Source organism: Scyliorhinus canicula, chromosome 12 (assembly GCF_902713615.1).
Source record: "Scyliorhinus canicula chromosome 12, sScyCan1.1, whole genome shotgun sequence".
Taxonomy (NCBI): Eukaryota; Metazoa; Chordata; class Chondrichthyes; order Carcharhiniformes; family Scyliorhinidae; genus Scyliorhinus; species Scyliorhinus canicula.
Window position 1 is genome coordinate 10,471,080 of NC_052157.1, and position 19,895 is coordinate 10,490,974.

Sequence of the window (19,895 nt, forward strand, 5' to 3'; positions counted from 1 at the left end):
ACAGGCGTTCGGCCCACGATGTTGTGCCGAACTTTTGTCCTAGGTTAATCATAGAATTTTGGACACTAAGGGCAATTTTTCATGGCCAATCCACCCAACCTGCACATCTTTGGACTTATAGAGGGATATGGACCAAATGGGGGCAAGTGGGACTAGCTTAGTGATAAAAACTGGACGGCACGGACAAGCTGGGCTGAAGGGCCTGTATCCATGCTGTAACCATCTATGACTCTATCTCACTGAATGGTGGGACAGGTTTGAGGGGGCTGAATGGCCTACTCCTGTTTCTATGTAGAGAAAAGGGAGCTAATGTTTCCAAAGCTTTGACAAAGAGTCATCCAGTCTCGAAACATTAGCTCCCTTCTCTCTCCACAGATGCTGTCAGACCTGAGGTTGCCCAGTATTCTCTGTTTCTGTTTCAGATTCCAGCATCCGCACTAATTTGCTTTTATTTTATTCCTATATTCCTATTGGACAGATTGGTCAATAATATAGGTTCTAAGGATCACACTTAAGGGAGGAGAGCTTGGCTGAGGGGGGGTAGAGAGTGATGTGTTGGGTAATCTGGGTCTGCGAGGACTGTGTTTACTGCAGCAGTGAGAGAGACAGGCTTCCAACACTTGAAGAAATGCAGCACAATTTTATTGAATTCTTAACTATCATACATGCTTTAACTGTGGGTTGACACTATGCTGACTTGACTGGAGACCTGAGGCTAACCTGACCAGACTATCTTACTTCCACATGGTGTTTGTTCTAGTGCTGCTCACGAGCTCTGACTGTCTCAGAGGCTGCATCCCAAGAGAGCGGGAAAACTAGTGCCCTCTGGCTTTATAGTGGTCGTGTCCTGTCTGGTGATTGGCTGCTGTGTTCTGTGTGTTCATTGGTCATCCTGTGTGTCAATCACTGCCTGTCTGTGCCCCATCATATACCTGGATGTATATTATGACAGAGAGGGCACAGGTATCTAAAGGCACGGTTATCAACGGTGGATTGATTAAGGTCGGGGATTCGCAAGAACCCGGAATGGGAGGGGCATAGGGATCTTAGAGAGTTGTGGGTCTGGAGAAGATCACAGAGAGAGGGAGGATGGAGGCGCCGGAGGCATTAGAAAACACGGATGCAAGTTTTACAATGGAAGCATTGTCAATGTTGGTTAGCAAGCACTATTGAAAATATGGGAAGCAAATCATTTCCCTTTGCAACAGAGAATAGGAATCAGCCACAGCAGAATGGCAAACAAGCCAGGAATGTGTGAATGACTGGGCACAGTAACACCCACAAACCGGCCAACAATCAAAGTCAATTTCTGCAGCGCAAATCCAAAGAAAAATATCCAACTTCCCTTTTAAAAAGTTGCAAAATCAGAACGAACTATATCCCAAAGTTTCTTTGGCTGAATTTGTTCCAAGTATGCTATTAAATCAATAAATCTTTGATTCTGTTCACTCTTCCAGTTCTGGGAATCCATTTTACTGAGCGCTCCATGTCGGCCAGAATTCTCCGGCTTTTGAGGTTCTCTGTTCCCACCAGCAACGCATTTCCGCCCGCGGGTTCCCCGGTGGCGTGGGGGCGGATCCCGTTGACAGCGGCGGGAGTAGAGTATCCCGCTGCCAGCGAGTGTTGCGTTGCCGGGGAACGGAGAATCGAGCACCAATGTTTTTTTTTAGAAAAGTAGCGATGCATATTTTAAAAGAATCTTTCAGTGTTGCTTGGATTCAAAGTATTCCTGCACGCATGGAAAGTGTGCCAAATCGACAATTCTTCCTCCGCAATCTGCAACTCCTAATAGGTCGCCTGATTAAAGATGTTCTTTTCCTTGAAAAAGTAAGTTGACCTTGCAAACAGGGTCTCGCTGTACCGGCGTTTGAGCTGAGAAAAGGGGCCAAAACGCAAAGCCATGTCACCACAGACCTTCAATAAATATGGCAAATGGTCTCATCCTCAGCAAGATATTTATGATTGAATAAAAGGGAAGGTTATTGTGAACTGGGCCGGGTCAAATGGGAGCGAGATCGCGGATTCTGCTCGAGTGCTTTAAGGAAACCGGGGCGTGCAATCGCAGCAAAATACACAGTCTATTTCTTTATCCAAAATGGTTTGTGAAGGGACACAGGAAACAGGAGTCACTTCAAACCCAGGACAGAGGAGGTAAGGAAGTATCGAAAAGGGAAGAAAAATATATTTGCAAAAAGTGCAGCGTCTGAAATCCGGCTGTCCAAAAACCGGACATTGTTCGTATTTTTGAAAATCGCTCACGGGATGTGGGCGTCGCTGGCTGGGCCGGCATTTATTGCCCATCCCTGAAACCAATTAAGAGTCAACCACATTGCTGTGGATCTGGAGTCACATGTAGGCCAGACCAGGTAAGGACAACAGATTTCCTTCCCTGAACCAGAAAGATTCTTTAACCACAATCGACAATGGTCATTATTAGACTTTTAATTCTAGACTTTTCGTGAATTGACATTGCGCCATCTACCCTGGTGGGATTTGAACCCAGGCCCCCAGAGCATTACCCTGGGACCTTGGTTCCTAGTTGAGTGACAACACTACGGCACCGCCTCTCCTATAGTATGTGCCAATTCAGTAAAATAGAAGAAAGATAACTCACCTGGACAATTCAGCTGGGTGACTGGCGTGGTGCAGCGCCTGACTAGTTGTTACCTTTGCTGATGGCGCCAATCTATTCCGCCAATCCAAGCGATCCTTGCCCCCACCTGACCTGAACCACATATGGCTTGAACTGCCAGTCCAAAATGTGGCAAGTTCAATCCTGAGGTTAGACTCCCTCTACCGGCATTCTCAATGGTCATTACGCCTCACGAGATCTAACAACGTCTCGCGAGATGTTGCGATTTGGATCCCACTGACAATGGGCAAGACCCAGATTTGCAGAGATAAGTCGGATAAAAACTCCGTTGACACCATTTGGGGGAACCACAGATTTGAGCCAGGGAAGTGGGTCAGAAATATTCGGCGATGGGAGGAGAAGGGGATTAAGACACTAAAAGATTTGTTTCTTGGGGGTCGGTTTGCAGGATTGAAGGAGCTGGGAGCGAAAGTATGGGCTGGAACAGGGGGAAATGTTTAAATACATGCAGGTTCGATATTTTGCCAGGAAGGAGATACAGAGCCTCCCGGTGGAGCTGACCTCCACATTGCTGGAGGAGATGCTGATGACAGGAGGACTGGAGAAGGTGGTAGTGTTGGCGGTTTATGGGGCTATTTTGGAAGAGGAGAAGGCACCACTGGAAGGGATCAAAGCAAAGTGGGAAGAAGAGTTGGGAGAGGGAATGGAGGAGGGGTTCTGGTGTGAGGTGCTCTGGAGAATGAACGCCTCCACCTCGTGGCGATGGCTGATACATCTGAAGGTGTTGCATACAGCACACCTCACAAGGGCAAGGAGGAGCCGGCTCTTTGAAGGGGGAGAAGATGTGTGCGAACGATGCGGGGGGGGGGGGGGGGTCGGTCGGGAAATGTTCATATGTTTTGGTCCTGTCTAAAGCTGGAGGATTACTGGAAGGAGGTTTTTCGGGTAATCTTGAAAGTGGTGCATGTGAAAGTGGACCCAGGCCCTCGGGAGGCCATATTCGGTGTGTCAGACCAGCCGGGGTTGGAAACGGGCGCGGAGGCAGATGTTGTAGCCTTTGCCTCGTTGATCGCCCGAAGTTGGATCCTGTTGGGATGGAGATCAATCTTTCCACCCTGTGCCCTGGCGTGGCGGGGGGACCTGCTGGAATTCTTGACGCTTGAGATGGTTAAGTTTGAACTGAGGGGGAGGATGGAATTAGAATTAGAACAGTACAGCACAGAACAGGCCCTTCGGCCCTCGATTTTGTGCCGAGCAATGATCACCCTACTCAAGCCCACGTATACCTATCCCAATAACCCAACAACCCCCATTAACCTTTTTTTTTTTTTTAGGACACTAAGGGCAATTTAGCCTGGCCAATCCACCTAACCCGCACATCTTTGGACTGTGGGAGGAAACTGGAGCACCCGGAGGAAACCCACGCAGACACGGGGAGGATGTGCAGACTCCGCACAGACAGTGACCCAGCCGGGAATTGAACCTGGGACCCTGGAGCTGTGAAGCATTTATGCTAACCACCATGCTACCGTGCTGCCCTAATGGAGGGCTTCTACAATTCATGGGCATCATTCATTATGCACTTTCAAGAATTGGATAACATTGAACATTGGGGCGGGGCTGGGAGGGTTGGGGGGAGGGGGACTGTATGTGTTAATGGTGACGATGGGCGATTCCGGATTCATTTTTGTTATTTGTTTATGTTAACATGCGGGTTTAGGGGGAGAATGGGATTGCTGTTATTGATAAGGGGATTGACATTGTATTCGTTACTGCTTATTGTTTATTGTTGGTGGGTGTATATTTGGGAGAAAATGAGAAAGAGAATAAAAATATTTTTTCAAAAAGCTCTGCTGTCACCAGATGGAATGAGCACCCGGGATCCACCGACCTCACCGAGGAGAGCCCGGCTGGGCGCCATTTGGCACTAGTCGCCACGGCACCCGTGTGATTTTTCAGCTCACTAACACAATCCAGCCACATTTTAAACTGGGGGCCCTAATTTTCCTTCTTGCTAAAATTCTCAGAAGGAGAATGAATGCCCACAACTTCCCTTTAAAGAAATGTCTATTTTCTCTGTGCGCTGGCCCCTAGCCACCATTCTTCCTCTTTCAGATGGGGGTTTGGAACAGTCAATGTCTCTGTGATCTGGCCAACAGAGAAAGATTTCTGTTGGCTGGGCCTTAAAAATCGAAAAAGCTAAATGAAGAGCCAAGACTGCTGGATAACAACAAGGCTGAAGTAGTAGAAGTGGTAACTCAAGAAATATGGTGACGGGATCTTTCTGATCCATTCAGATGGCCGATGTGTGAATCTGCTGTCACCTTGTCCAGGACAGACCATCGCCAACTGTCAGGGATTGGCCGAAATAGGGTTTAAAAATCAAGTAGAGGATTCAATGGACGAAAATGGTAAGTGCTCAGCAGGTCATAGAATCCCTACAGTGCAGAAGGAGGCCATTCGGCCCATTGGGGTCTGCACCGACCCTCTGACAGAACACTCCAACCGAGCCCACTCCCCTGACCCTTATCCCAATAACCCTTTTCCCTAACCTGCTCATTCCTGGACACGAAGGGGCAATTTTAGCGTGGCCAATCCCCCTCACCTGCACATCTTTGGACTGTGGGAGGAAACCCGAGCACCCGGAGGAAACCCACGCACACACGGGGAGAACGTGCAAACTCCACACAGACAGTCACCCAAGGCCGGGATTGAACCCGGGTCCCTGGAGCTGTGAGGCAGCAGTGCTAACCACTGTGCTGCCCATGGCAGTGCCTTTCGACAGGGTTAATGGTTGAGGTGGCCGTTGTTCAGAATTTGGAAATTGGTAATGATGACAGTTTGTAAGTAAGTGCTGAACATGAGAAAAGGGAGCGGTCTGTGATGAAGTGGAGAGCAGAGATGGTTAAATAATAAACAGGGTTGGTGATCCAAGGCAAAGGGAGGTAATGATGAGGCTAGTATAGAATGAAAGCATGGGTCCAGAGGAAGACTAAATGGCAACAGCAGAATAGAAGAGATGGAGTGAAGGATGGAAAATCTGCAAAGAGTAGAAGGCTTCTCTAATTTAAAAATCATATCGCACGGGTGTAGTATAAAAGTTTAACGGAATGGGTATGACAATCCATGACGCACATAATAATAACTATAATCTTCATTGTCACAAGTAGGCTTACGTTAACATTGCAATGAAGTTACTGTGAAAAGCCCCCAGTCGCCACATTTCGGTGTCTGTTCGGGTACGTGGACGGAGAATTCAGAATGTCCAAATTACCTGACAAGCACATCTTGCGGGAGTTGCGGGAGGAAACCGGAGCACCCGGAGGAAACCCACGCAGACACGGCGAGAACGTGCAGACTCCGCACAGACAGTGACCCAAGCCGGGAATCAAACCCGGGATCCTTGGCGCTGTGAAGCAACTGTGCTAACCTCTGTGCTACCGTGCCGCCCATAATGTAGCACTGATAATGTAGCACTGACATCAGGCAGTCATGCGCTGGTTAGCGTAGGCAGCAGACAGATAACACTGAGGCATGATGTGCCTCATCGGTAACCACTCTCTCCATGTACGTACTGTAAATAAACTAGCTTTTAAGTAAATACTCTGATACGCAGACAATTCTTCCATGTTAGAATCCTGACTTTGCACATTCTACAACAATGTGGCAGCACAATGGCCCGTCAGTAAAATGTTACAAAAACAGTAACGACTTTCGATGTGTCGGAGTGGTTTGCTTTCCACATGTCTGTCCTATTTGATGAGGTTATGATGATTTGGGCATCATCCATAAGAAATAGGAGGAGGAGTAGAGACCACACTGCCCATTGAATCTGCTGCGCCATTCAACACCGTTGTGGCTGATTCCCATGAACACTGATTGAATCAAGAGCAAGAATCTGAGTCAATGCTTGCCTGCCAACAGGAGGAAACATCAGAAATACTCTGCAGGTCAAGCCAGCATCCTGGAAAGAGACAAGACAGGATCTCAAAACTCTGAGGCCACGTCCATTGCCAGATTTCGGATGAAGGAACACATTTGAGATGTAATGGGACCAGACGTTGGTTTGTAGCAGCCTGCCTTAAAATGGATGGATATGAGCCCCACACTCGATATTGGGCTTCCTGACCTTACTAACTGAGACTAGCACAACCCCAGGCAGCTCCTCGGAAAATTTGGGCCTCGGTATTACGTGCGGCACATATGAAACGATAAAAAACTTGCCTCGTACATGTCCTTTAAACCTTGCCCCTTGCACCATAAACCTATGCCCCCCTGGTTAATGACTCTTCCACTCTGGGAAATAAAACAATTTGAAGAAGAGAAAAAGAACAGGGTCCTGATGGAAGGAATATACTCGGAGTGATGTGGGAAGCACTCCTGCCTCTCGCTCATAAGTCTAGGAGTCCGAGTTCCATTCTAGACACTCAGGCACAAAATCAGAGCTGTCACCCCTGTGCAGTACTGAGGGAGAGCTACATTGTTGGCTGTCATTGTCTTTCAGTTGAACTGAGAAACTCTCACATGGGTATAAAAAAAACACAGTACTGTTTTCACAGTTCTCCCTGGTGTCCTGGTCAGTTTCTACTCTGTAACTAAATGCCATAAAATGAAATGAAAATTGCTTATTGTCACGAGTAGGCTTCAAATGAAGTTACTGTGAAAAGCCCCTCGTCGCCATATTCCGGTGCTTGTTCGGGGAGGCTGTTACGGGAATCGAACCGTGCTGCTGGCCAGCTTGGTCTTCTTTCAAAGCCAGCGATTTAGCCCAGTGTGCTAAACAGCCCCAATCGAGCTAACTATCTAACTGGCAATCTAACTAAACACCAACTATGTGCTTATTATTGCATTCTTGTTTTTGGGAGTTTGCTGTGGCATCAGTTACCAGACACATTTCCAACATTTCAACAGTGATATCAATTCAAAAGCACGTCATTGACTGAGATCAGCAACGGTAGAAGCCTTTCTTTTTTTTTAGCCTGATTTCGCTTTTACTTCCCAAGATGACGAATCATGCTTCTAGTATTTGTTATATTATTTGCTGTGTAATATCTCATTTGTTTCTTTCCAAAATGATCCTGTGCTCGATGTTCAATAACACTCAAAGTCTCCAATTAAAGCGAATACTGTTTATTGAGTAGCGTTAGCAATCAAACTGTGAGTTTGTTCTCTCTTCAACAACTAAACTAGAGATTAAATTAACAAGATTAAATATATATTAACTATGATTAACAACACCTGCACTCTGAGCTATCTCTCTCTACCTGTGGTCACCAGTCACTCCAAACACTCCTTGAGTTTGTCTTTTATATCCATCTCTAGTGCTGCCATCTAGTGGCTGCCCAGCTGTTACTTCTGTACATTAACCCTTTATATACATAAAGATATGCAGATCACTACAGTATTTTCCGTTTGTATTTCAGGCCACGAGCATGTACTGTTTTAGCGTTCTAGTTTTTCAATGATTACTGACTGACAGTCCTCTGGAAACTTGGAGAGGCCAGTTTAAAATTGGGTGCCTCACTGTTTCCTGCTGGCGAAGAGTGTTCAGTGGCTCCAGATTAGCAAGAAGGCGGAGGTCTGCTGCATATTTTGGATGAGAAATTGAGAGCAGAAAAGGTATCTCCAGGGTTTGGAGATGGGGCCCTTCAGTCACAGGATTCCACCTGCCCTTGTCTCGATGGCTTGGTCCATTGATCGAAGACCTAATTCAAACAGTTCCGCGAGCCGCAAACTTGCATCTTGCCTTGGGAACCGGAAAAGTTGTGATTTTATAAATTCCCTTTGAAGATGAATCAAACAAGCTGTGCCCTTTCTTCCTGAGAGTCAGTTAGAAATATCAACAGTCTTTTAAATTACCTTGTGGGATATTGGAGTGCGAAGGTCACAGTCTGTTTCAGCATGGCTTAGTCAGGGGCAGATCACAGGCACGGTTTAACTAAATGGGAACAGATCCTAGAGCGAGCGTCTTTAGCCATAAGGATATTAAACACGCCCCCGGTTAGATAGGGGGCGTCACCGGGGAACACGCGGTGAGGCCGCACAGAGCCCCGTTTCCTGCACTGAGGAACTCCGCTCGCCGGAACGCCTCAATGCAGCGAGAGATCGGGACGCCATTTAAAAATGACATCCCAATCTCTGGAGCCCCCGTAGCGACCCTCCCCAAGTCCCAACGCGCTATGGGAGGGTCCCCGGCCCCCGCCTGCAACCTGCCCAACGCCTGGGCATGGCACCCCCGACCCAATCGCACCCTGGTAGTGCCCCTGCCAGCTGGCAGTGCCACCTGGACACCTTGGCAGTTCCAAGGTGAGGAACTGGGGGGAATCAATAGGGGAATGGAGGGTCTCGGGGTGGGAGCCTCCATTGTTTGTCAGTCTAATACACTCTCCCAATTCCTTACAGATATTGCACGGTGTCACGTGGATGTTCCTTTAAGAAATGGGTGTTTATCAAATAGCTGCAGTAATATCAGTGTGTGGGTGGAGCTGGGCTGTCTGTCTGTCTTTCACTTTCGTTTTTGAGCTGGGAGCTGCTGTGTGTTTTTGGTTTCATTTTCAGAGGTGAAGAGCTACATTCACAGCAAGAAGATGATATGATCTCTCTCTAAAGATCACTTGATGATTTCAAAGTAATACCTGTTTCTGTAGAGAAGTTAAACCTGCAGTCTTTATTTTAAAAGGGTTCAACTTGTGGATGTTGTTTGGAAAGTTACTAAGGGTTACCTATAGAGTACTGTATCTTTTTGGGGCGTTATCAGTGTTGGTAGTTGATAAGATGTTTACTGTGTGTTTATAAAATGCTAACTGGATTCATAGAATAAACATTGTTTTTGTTTAAGTATACTTTAGATCTCTGTTGCATCACACCTGTAAAGTGGGCCTTTGTGCTCCCCATAACCAAAATCTATTAAAGATTGTGGGACAGGTGTACTCCATGATGTACGTTGGTGTTCTCTAAACCCTGGCCTATAAAAACGGTATGGACAGTATTGTGGAACCCGATGAACTTCTCCTCGTTGTGCTGCCGGCAGGCCGGGAGGCCAGGTGCTGGAGAACACGGGTAGCAGCAGTGTTGACAGCGGCTCGAGGTGGTGGCCCATGTGCCATCCATGTTGTATCTCAGAGGCCACAGCCCACAGGTGCATCAGACAGGTCATGGTTGCCCTGCTTGCCCGGGTGGAGAACTATATAAACTTTGACACAGACCAACCCAGCAAGATGACCGGGCAGCAGGATTCTCTGCCATAATTGTCTGTTCAGCACTGGGAGGGGGGGGGGGGGGGGGGGGGGGGGGGGCGTGGTTGAGGAAGAGGGGGCAGCGTGGGCGGGCTAGGGCACGGCAGGATGCTGGGAGGGGGCAGTTCCAGGTGCAGGCCTGTGGGAGGAAGGGGGCAATGCCAATTCACCCACGTGGCCCGGTGTTGGTCTTTGACCATCTTACGGCCCTGGCTGCCGGTCCTCCTGGTCACCATGCCCAAGCTGACGGCCGTCGTCACTTTATCCCAGGTGGAATTGGCTGCCCTGTGGATCACCCTCTGGGACGCTGGGGGAAACAGGACATCCCTCCTGGCCTGACCCGCCTCCAGGAGCCTCACCAGGGTCTGCCTCTCTGAACCGTGGGGCCCGTTGCCTCAGCGCTATGGCTGCCAGCTGAGTGGGATTGGCTGTGCAAGAGCAGTTTCAGTACTGCTCTATTTTGTAAGCGGGGTTGGCGAGCGCAGTCCCGGCGGGGGCAGCACGGTAGCATTGTGGATAGCACAATTGCATCACAGCTCCAGGGTCCCAGGTTGGATTCCGGCTTGGGTCGCTGTCTGTGCGGAGTCTGCACGTTGTCCCCGTGTCTGCGTGGGTTTCCTCCGGGTGCTCCGGTTTCCTCCCACAATCCAAAGATGTGCAGGTTAGGTGGATTAGCCATGATAAATTGCCCCTTAGTGTCCAAAATTGCCCTTAGTGTTGGGTGGGGTTACTGGGTTATGGGGATAGGGAGGTGTTGACCTTGGGTAGAGTGCTCTTTCCAAGAGCCGGTGCAGACTCAATGGGCCGAATGGCCTCCTTCTGCACTGTAAATTCTATCATCTATGATAAAATCAGCTGGCAACCCTTAATTTGAGGTGTGGATCGCATGGGGCCTCCTCAAGTGGGGTAATTAACGGTGTATAGTGGTGACGGTCTCGCCGGGCCGAGTTCCGGAATCTCGCGGCGTTCCCGCTCACTACCACACTTAGAAATTCTTTGGGAGAACCGTGCTCCTGGTTCTGGGGAGGTCAGGAGCGAACGATCATGTTAATTGGTCTCTCCATATATATTTTCCACAGGTGTTAGTTAGCCGAGGATTGATCCTCCCTCTGAGGTCTCCTCAGAATCTGCAAGAAGGTTTTACACAAAGAAAATTTGGAGAATAGTCACATATTTTGGCTGATTTGCAGCAGTTGACGTGATTTATTTTCAGCTTTGAGCACAATAGTGCAGTTTGTAAAAAAAAAAAATTGAAGAATGGGTAAGTTTAACTGTCATGGCTTTAACACGTATTCTGTAAGTCAAGAATTTGCTGGAATCATTAAAAGCCAAAAATAAATCAAAACAGTTTGATTTCTCAAGCATTTTATCACTGAAATTCTAAAGAGTGACTTCCACGAATATGTACAGCAATGATGCCAATTTGTGGGTCATTGAATATATTGGTCTTGTGATCTCTTGGGTGGAATTCTCCGAGCCCCCGCCGCTGACAGGCCAATCCCGCCGACGTGGTTTAAACCACCTCTGGTGCCGGCGGGATTGGCGGCGCGAGCCGGCCCCCGGGGTCCTGGGGGGGGGGGGGGGGGGGGGGGGGTGGGGGGGGGGGAGGGGGGGGCGATTGGACCCCAGGGGGTGGCCCCACGGTGGCCTGGCCCGCGATCGGGGCCCACTGATCGGCCGGCGGGCCAGTGCCGTGGGGGCACTCTTTTTCTTCCACTGCCTCCACCATGGCGGAGGCGGAAGAGACCCCCCCTACCGTGCATGCGCCGGTGGTGACGTCAGCGGCTGCTGACGGACCGGCGCATGCGCGGACCGCCGAAGGCCTTTCGGCGAGCCCTGATGCTGGGCAGCATGGCGCCAAAGGCCGTTGGCGCCGATTTTGGCGCCATCGGCGGAGGGGGAGCAACTCCGGCGCGGGCTTAGCTCCTAAAGGTGCAGAGAATTCCACACATTTGGGGAGGTCCGACGCCGGAGTGGTTGGTGCCACTCCGCTACGCCTGGACCCCCCCACCCCGCCGGGTAGGGGAGAATCCCGACCAATAAGTCAATGTAACATGGTTTGTTCATATTTCATATTGTTCATATGGGGCTGGTTTAGCACACTGGGCTAAATCGCTGGCTTTTAAAGCAGACCAAGGCAGGCCAGCAGCATGGTTCAATTCCTGTACCCGCCTCCCAGAACAGGCGGCAGAATGTGGTGACTAGGGGCTTTTCACAGTAACTTCATTGAAGCCTACTCCTGACAATAAGCGATTTTCATTTCATTTTCATTTCATTTCATTATTTTAGCCCCTTCCTCCATTGCTGAAACTGTTCGCTCTTGCTGGATATGACCACATAGAATCATAGAATTTACAGTTCAGAAGGAGGCCATTCGGCCCATCAAGTCTACACCGGCCCTTGAAAGGACACCCTACTTAAGCCCACGTCTCGCCCTATCCCCTATCAGGTGCCCACAGTGAAGAGGACACTGGGCCAACATTCGCCCCAGATAGTGGTTGTCAACGGCTTTTAGTACAAGGCCTAGGGGAAGGGTTTCACCCAAAGCTCACTTGTCTTTCCACGTTTGGATGTTTCAGTGAGGAAATGGTGGATAGCAATCAGCTGTGTGCATCTCATTGTGCGTGTCACTGTGCCCCATTGCTGTCTGTGGGAGATCCCGGTCTGCATTTTGGCTGCTGCGTTAACAGGAGCTACACTTCCAAACCATTTCATTGTCTGCTAAATGTTTTGGAACATCCTGAGACGAGGAACATCCTGAGGACAGGCTAAGATGTATCTAACCTGGTCAGAAGCATGAACGAACAAAACGAGTTGACCCTTACTTACCTCCACAAAATGTGTTGAGAATCCCGCTTGTGACATTTCCAATTGAAATGATGTTTCATTCTGAATATTGGTCCCTAAGAATGAAACAGAACGAACAGTTCATCAACGTTAACATGTCCAGCATTTATTCTGATTCAGTACTTTTACTTCCCATGCGTTAACCAACGTGAGCGATGTCAAAGTGGCAAATGGGAGGGGGGGGGGGGGGGGGGGGTCTATTCCATTTTTATCCAACAATGTTAAAAAAAAATTAAGGGCCACACAGTGGCAGCCGTGTGTACAGTCTAGAAGACGCACTGCAGCAACTAACCAAGGTTCCTTCCACAGCGTCTTCCAAACCCCTGAGCTCCACCACCTAGCAGGACAATGGCCCCAGATGCCTGGGAACACCACCACCTGGAAGCTCCTCACCAAGTTGCTTGGAACTGTAGTACCCTTCCTTCACTGCCGCTGGGTCAAAAGCTTGGAGCACCCCCCCTGCCCCCTCCCCCGTAACGGCTCTGTGGGGGTACCTACAAAAATGGACAGCAACTGTTTGAGGAGGCAGCTCACCACCACCTTCTCAAGGAAGGGCAGCACGGTAGCATTGTGGTTAGCACAATCGCTTCACAGCTCCAGGGGTCCCAGGTTCGATTCCGGCTTGCGTCACTGTCTGTGCGGAGTCTGCGCATCCTCCCCGTGTGTGCGCGGGTTTTCTCCGTGTGCTCCGGTTTCTTCCCACAGTCCAAAGATGTGCAGGTTAGGTGGATTGGCCATGCTAAATTGCCCTTAGTGTCCAAAATTGCCCTTAGTGTTGGGTGGGGCTACTGGGCTATGGGGATAGGGTGGAGTTGTTGACCTTGGGTAGGGTGCTCTTTCCAAGAGCCGGTGCAGACTCGATGGGCTGAATGGCCTCCTTCTGCACTGTAAATTCTATGATTCAATAAACGCAGGCCTGGCCAGCAACGCCTGCAACCTGTCAATGGATAGATTTTTTTAAACTCCCAGAGCAGGTGGAGTATGAATCAGACGCAGAGTAAAGCTCCTTCTACATTGGCCCAATAATGTACTATAACCCGAACATCAGTGCATTCTACACTGCTGCAGTGCCATATTGTCAGCTAGTATGTGACTCGAATTCACTCAAAGACACGTGTCGAAGTAAACAGTGATTTTAATCAGCTTACAACTTTGCCTGCCTGCGACTGGTACATTACTGAAGGCGGTCCCGCAGGTCTGCTGCTCTTATACTTCTTAAAAGGGGCGGAGCCCGTACATGCTCCACATCTCCCCCAGTGGGTGAAGCCACACAGTGGCCCATAGATGGAGCCCACAGGGGTTAATAACATGGTATAATGTAACACAGTATACTGGTGAATTAACAGTATTTATACATTCACCACAGTATGTTTCTGGCCTGTAGTTAAAGAATTCTATCTGCTGCTATGACTCCAACTCAGTTAGTTATTTCAGGTTCCTGGTGGGATCTGTGGCAGCAACTGGGAAGGTGAACGGGAGAATCCAGATTGGAGTCACTATGAAAGGGGACAGAAAGACTCCTGGAGGTCTCAGTGCTGAAGGAGACGGCCACCAGAGCGAGTCACTGATGGACTTTGACCGACAACGGACCCAACGTGACTTTGGAAACTTGTTGTGCCCAAATCAATTGCTCAATTCTCTACGTTGCAGCTTTTCAAAAGTACTTTATTGGCTGCAAAGAGATTTGGGTTTTCAAAAAAATTCCTTCATGAGGTGTGTGGGTCACCGGTGTGGGTGAATTTACTGCCCATTCTTGAAAAGCTGGAGGCGAACGGTCTTCTTGTATCACTGTGGTCTGGGCGGACCCCTAAAGTTCCATCATGTGGGCAATAGGGCAGCACGGTAGCATGGTGGTTAGCATAAATGCTTCACAGCGCCAGGGTCCCAGGTTCGATTCCCGGCTGGGTCACTGCCTGTGTGGAGTCTGCACGTCCTCCCCGTGTGTGCGTGGGTTTCCTCCGGGTGCTCCGGTTTCCTCCCACAGTCCAAAGATGTGCGAGTTAGGTGGATTGGCCATGCTAAATTGCCCGTAGTGTCCTAAAAAGTAAGGTTAAGGGGGGGTTGTTGGGTTACGGGTATAGGGTGGATATGTGGGTTTGAGTAGGGTGATCATTGCTCGGCACAACATCGAGGGCTGAAGGGCCTGTTCTGTGCTGTACTGTTCTATTCTCTATGTGTCCGAAGGTTTTTGAAAGATGCAAAAGCAAAGCAAGCATTTTCTTTTCTTTTAAAGTTTACCAAAATCCCACACAGATACCGAAGAGTCTTTACCTTCCAAGCTGAAGATTCGTGCTCCGAGCGCGTCCACGATATCCTTCAGAGCTGACTCGTCAGAGACGTTGAAGAAATGCTTTTCATCTGGGTGGCTGGCTATTGATTTGATCTCCCTCAGGAAGTGACTCGGATTAATGCCTCTCCTGTTGTAATATCCAAGCACCTGTAGAGTGAAATGAAGGTTAAAGAATCTTCTCTGTTCCTCTCTCGAAGCCATAGACCAAGGAGGTAGCTCCCCCCCCCAGATGCCCATTCCTCAAAGCCAGCTGGCAAGTGACGGCTTGCTATTCAATTGCAGGGCGCATTATAGCAGAGCCCAATCTTAACTTTAGTTGAGATCTGCGTGTAATACACTCTTCAACGGGATAAATGGAGAATCTTGGAATACTTTTTAACACAAAAGGCATTATATAAATGCAACTTGTTGCAATAGGAAACAAAACAGAAGCAAGGAACCCAAAGTATTTTCCGCATCCTTAAATCGGGGGTGTTGATGCAAAAGCCCTACTGCTGTCCTGGGCAAGACATCAACTTGTCAACTCAACCCAGGCGTGACCCTGGAAACTTCCCAGTTGGTTGAAGATTCTGCCATGCAGCATTAGCCAGCAACCCAGTGAGGGAGCTCTCCCTCGATTATGTTTAAGAGTGTATTTGACATTGTCTATATTGCCTACCGCAATGGCGTATCTGGTGATGTTGTCCCGCTCACTATCCTCAATCACTTGCTTTAGATGTGGGCTGTCGTGTGATTCACCATCAGTTATGACAATCATCACCTTCTTGGCTTCTTTTCTTGCACCTCTTCGAAAGCTGAATGCCTCGGAGCTGACAGAGACAAAGAGAACACTCTTTAAACTGGCCACCCTTCCAACAGGATGTTAACTCAATGCACCGACTGCTTGCATCTGCAGTCAGATTCCCATGACACTGTTCAGAGAGGAGTAAGGTGTTCCCTCGAGCTCTTCACCCATGTCAGTAAGAGTTAGTTAATGCTAGGCTTGTCTATTCCAATTAGGTAGGCCTCTCATCTTCCATCCTATGTAAGGTTGAGGTCACCCGAGGCTGTGCTGCCTGTGATCTAACTTGCACCACGTCCCAGTCACCCATCATCCCTGTTCTCGCTGGCCTTCATTGCCTCTCACTCTGACAACTCCTCGATTTTAAAATTCTCATGCTCGTTTTCAAATCTCCCCCCAATCGCTGTAATCTCCTCCAGTCCCAAAAAGCACTAGGACCCCTGCGCTCCTCTAATTCTGGCTGGCCTCTGAAGCAGCCTTGATTTTGATTGCTCCAGCACCGACCGCCATGCCTTCAGCTGACTAGGCCCGAAGCTCTGGGATTCCCTCTCTGAACCGATTTGCTTCCCTGACTCTCTTTCCTCCTTCTCCTACATATTTTGTCAAGCCTTTTGGCATTTAATCATAGAATTTACAGTGCAGAAGGAGGCCATTCGGCCCATCGAGTCTGCACCGGCTCCTGGAAAGAGCACCCTACCCAAGGTTAACACCTCCACCCTATCCCCATAACCCAGTAATCCCACCCAACACTAAGGGCAATTTTGGACACTAAGGGGCAATTTATCATGGCCAATCCATCTAACCTGCACATCTTTGGACTGTGGGAGGAAACCGGAGCCCCCAGCGGAAACCCACGCAGACACGGGGAGGATGTGCAGACTCCACACAGAAAGTGACCCAAGCCGGAATTGAACCTGGGACCCTGGTGCTGTGAAGCGATTGCGCTATCCACAATGCTACCGTGCTGCCTTTATCTGTGACATTTGTTTGAAGACACTCTCGTGATGTGTCACAGTCTTACTATTGAAACTGTGTATAAGTGAAAGTTGTTGTTGTCTTGGGCAACATTCCACCCTCAACCTTCACCATCAAGAAAAACAGGAACGGGTGAGCTGGTGATTCATCTTGTTTGATGTTTAGGGGATTGTGAAAAACGGTTTGATGGGGTTGATGTGCCATCAATGAACACAAGACGAGTAGTGAACGTAACTGCGGCTTTAATAAACTAAACAGAAACGGATCCCCAACTGAGGCAGCGACGGAGACTATCCACCTTTATACCGAGGCTGAGGGGAGGCGGAGCCAGCAGGCAGTGGTTTACCACATTACATATAATACAGCGGCAGTTTACCACAATACACATATTATATACTACAGTGGTTCGGAGCCAGCAGGGAAAAGCCCAGGCATGTAACAATACAACAGTACAACACAATACAGTGGGTTACCACAGGTGTAACTATAGTGACTACACTTCAAAAGTAACTCATTGGTTCAAAGTTCTTTGTGAAGTCTTACAAAGATAGATGGGACGTTTCCCTTGACTGGTGAGTCTAGAACCAGGGGGCACAGTCTGAGAATAACGGGCAGGGCATTTAAACCTGAGCTTAGGAGGAATTACTTGATCTAGAGGGTGAGGAATCTTTGGAATTCGCTCTCCAGAGGGATATGGAAGCTCAATCACCGAGCATGTTCAAGATGGAAATTGATACGGGAATGCTGGGGGAAAATGGCCTAGCAGTAGATGATCTGTCTGAGTGGCAGAGCTGGCTCAATGAGCTGAATGGCCTTCTCTTATTCCTTTGACAGCAACTTAACAAAACAATGCACCTCTCCAAATGGGACATCATGAATTAGCAGAGATTGGGGTCCAATATTGATTTACAACCTAGACTGGACTGATGTCAGGAGTGGGTAGGTTGTCTTCTGAAGGAAGGTTGGAGAGGTGAGGCTTTTATCTGCTGGAGTTTAGAAGAGTGAGAGGCGGCTTGATCGAAACCTTTAAGATCCTGATGGGTCTTGACAGGGTGGATGTGGAGAGGATATTTCCTCTTGTAGGACAATCTAGAACCAGGGGGTTCTCTGTTTAAAAATAAAGGGTCACTCATTTAAGGCAGAAAAGAGGAAACTTTTGTCTCTCAGAGGGTCGTGACTCTCAGGAGCTCCCTTCTTCAAAAGGCGGTGGAAGCAGAGTCTTTGAATATTTTTAAGGTAGAGGCAGATAGATTTTTAATTAACAAGGTGGGGGGGGGTGGTGAAACGCTATCGTGGGGTGGGCAGAAATGTGGGGTTGAGGTTACAGTCAGGTCAGCCATAACCTTATTGAATGGTGGAGCAGGTTTGAGGGATCAAGTGGCCTCCCCCTGCTCTTAGTTTGAGGTTCTGTACGGGATGTGTGCAGCTTTTGAGTGCAGCTGGGAGCACAATTTGTCATAGTTCCCAACTCCAGCATATTTTTTCCACAATGCTTAATGTTACAGAACTCAGCCCTCTCTCCTTAATGCATTTTACAGGTTTCTAAAACCCAGACCTGGCCGCCGATTACCAACTGATTTACACCACCTTCTCTCTTCTGGTTTTCCACCTTGAATGATGGACTTTGGCCTTTGTAGGCAACAGCCTAACGACAACTTGGACAGCAGGTTTGGCCATCACCCAACGAACACAAAATAAAACTGGCAATGACGGAAGTTGTGAAAGGACGATTACGTGTAACAATATTATTTATATTGAAGATATTAAATGAACTGCGATCCAACAATAATGGGGGGGGGGGGGGGGGGGGTAGGAAAATGGGAGACTCTGAACTTTCATTACAGGCTTTGACAATGAGATCACCAGAAATCTGCAAGGTTAGCACGAGCGAAAATGCTTGCAGTGTGTCTGGGGTGAGTTTAGAATCCTGTGGTCGGGATATGTACAGCACAGTTAACCCAAAACATCCACTGTTCCCGCTGTGGAATTGCAAATGAAAGCAGAAAATCGGGAAGGTTTATTTTCCATCAGGGCTTCCGGTTTCTTCACCGTGGAACAATCCGTCCATTCAGCGTCGGGCAGCATCCGTTAGAAACTGGAAAATCGCAGGGCCCTGCTGGGGAAGCTTGGCGCCAGCTCGGAGAATCCGTGTGCAACTCCCGGAATATTCTCAGCTCCGCAATGTTGGGGAGGCGGTGGACCGGCAACAAGGTGAGGGGTAGGGGGTAGGGGGTTGGCGATGGAGTGGGGGGGGGGGGGGGGGGGTGATAATTAGTTGGTGCAATCCAACGACTGGAAAGATACTGGCAGAGAGGAGTACGATTGGTCTCAAACGTGATAGTCTCCATGGTAAGAAAATAAAGATTTGCATTAATATAGCGCCTATCATGGCCACCGATAGGTAATGAAGTACTTTAGAAATTCAATCTCTGGAGGAAACACATCAGCCAATTTGTGCACAGCAACATCCCACAACCAGCAATGAGACGGGGAGTTGTTCTGCTTCAAACAAAGAAATCTAAGAGATGTTTAACAGCGTGGTGGGATTGAGGTCGAGCAAATGAAGAGACAGTGGGCTGGATTCTCCGTTTCTGCGGCTAAGTGCCGGCACGAACGAAGATTTCGCTGGCATTTAATGACCAGAAAATCAGCGCCCAATCCTCACCGATTCCGGGACCGGTGAGGGGTTAGCAGCGTCGCCGGGTGAAACTCCCGGCTCCCACGCTGAAAACGGCCGGAGAATGGATGGGTCCCTGGCCGCGCATGCGCACGCCGTCGACTTGCAGTGGTCGGGTCGTACAACATGGCGCCGGCCGTGCGCGACAGGCTCACCCCCTGGCCACCCCCACCAATGGCCTCAGCCCAGGTGGAAGTCTCCCTTGGCCAGCGGCACGCATCCCAGCCGCTGAGACCACACGTGACTCGCGCCATCAGGAACTTGGCCCATCGGGGGCAGAGCATCATGGGAGGACCTGCCGATGATGCGCCAACGCTGTTGCAACGGCGCGTGACGTGATTATGCCATTTCCATGGGGGCGGGGCATAGCTGACCGGGGTCAAACCGGCGCCGGCCCTGATTTAGCTGTCGGAGTCAATTCTCTGCCCGATGGGCGATTGTGATATCAGTGTTGGGCAACAGTGAATCCCGCTCAGTGCTTCCAATGGCTGAAGAAT

General features: G+C 49.1%; 1 protein-coding gene across 1 annotated transcript in view; it reads right to left on the minus strand.

Moving 5' to 3' along the window:
* Positions 1–19,895, minus strand: part of itga11a (integrin, alpha 11a) — a 209,188-nt gene that overhangs the window by 86,946 nt on the left and 102,347 nt on the right. Inside the window, 3 exon segments of the mRNA XM_038813203.1 lie at positions 12,658–12,731; positions 14,947–15,112; positions 15,624–15,774. Coding sequence (XP_038669131.1) covers positions 12,658–12,731; positions 14,947–15,112; positions 15,624–15,774 — 391 coding nt within the window.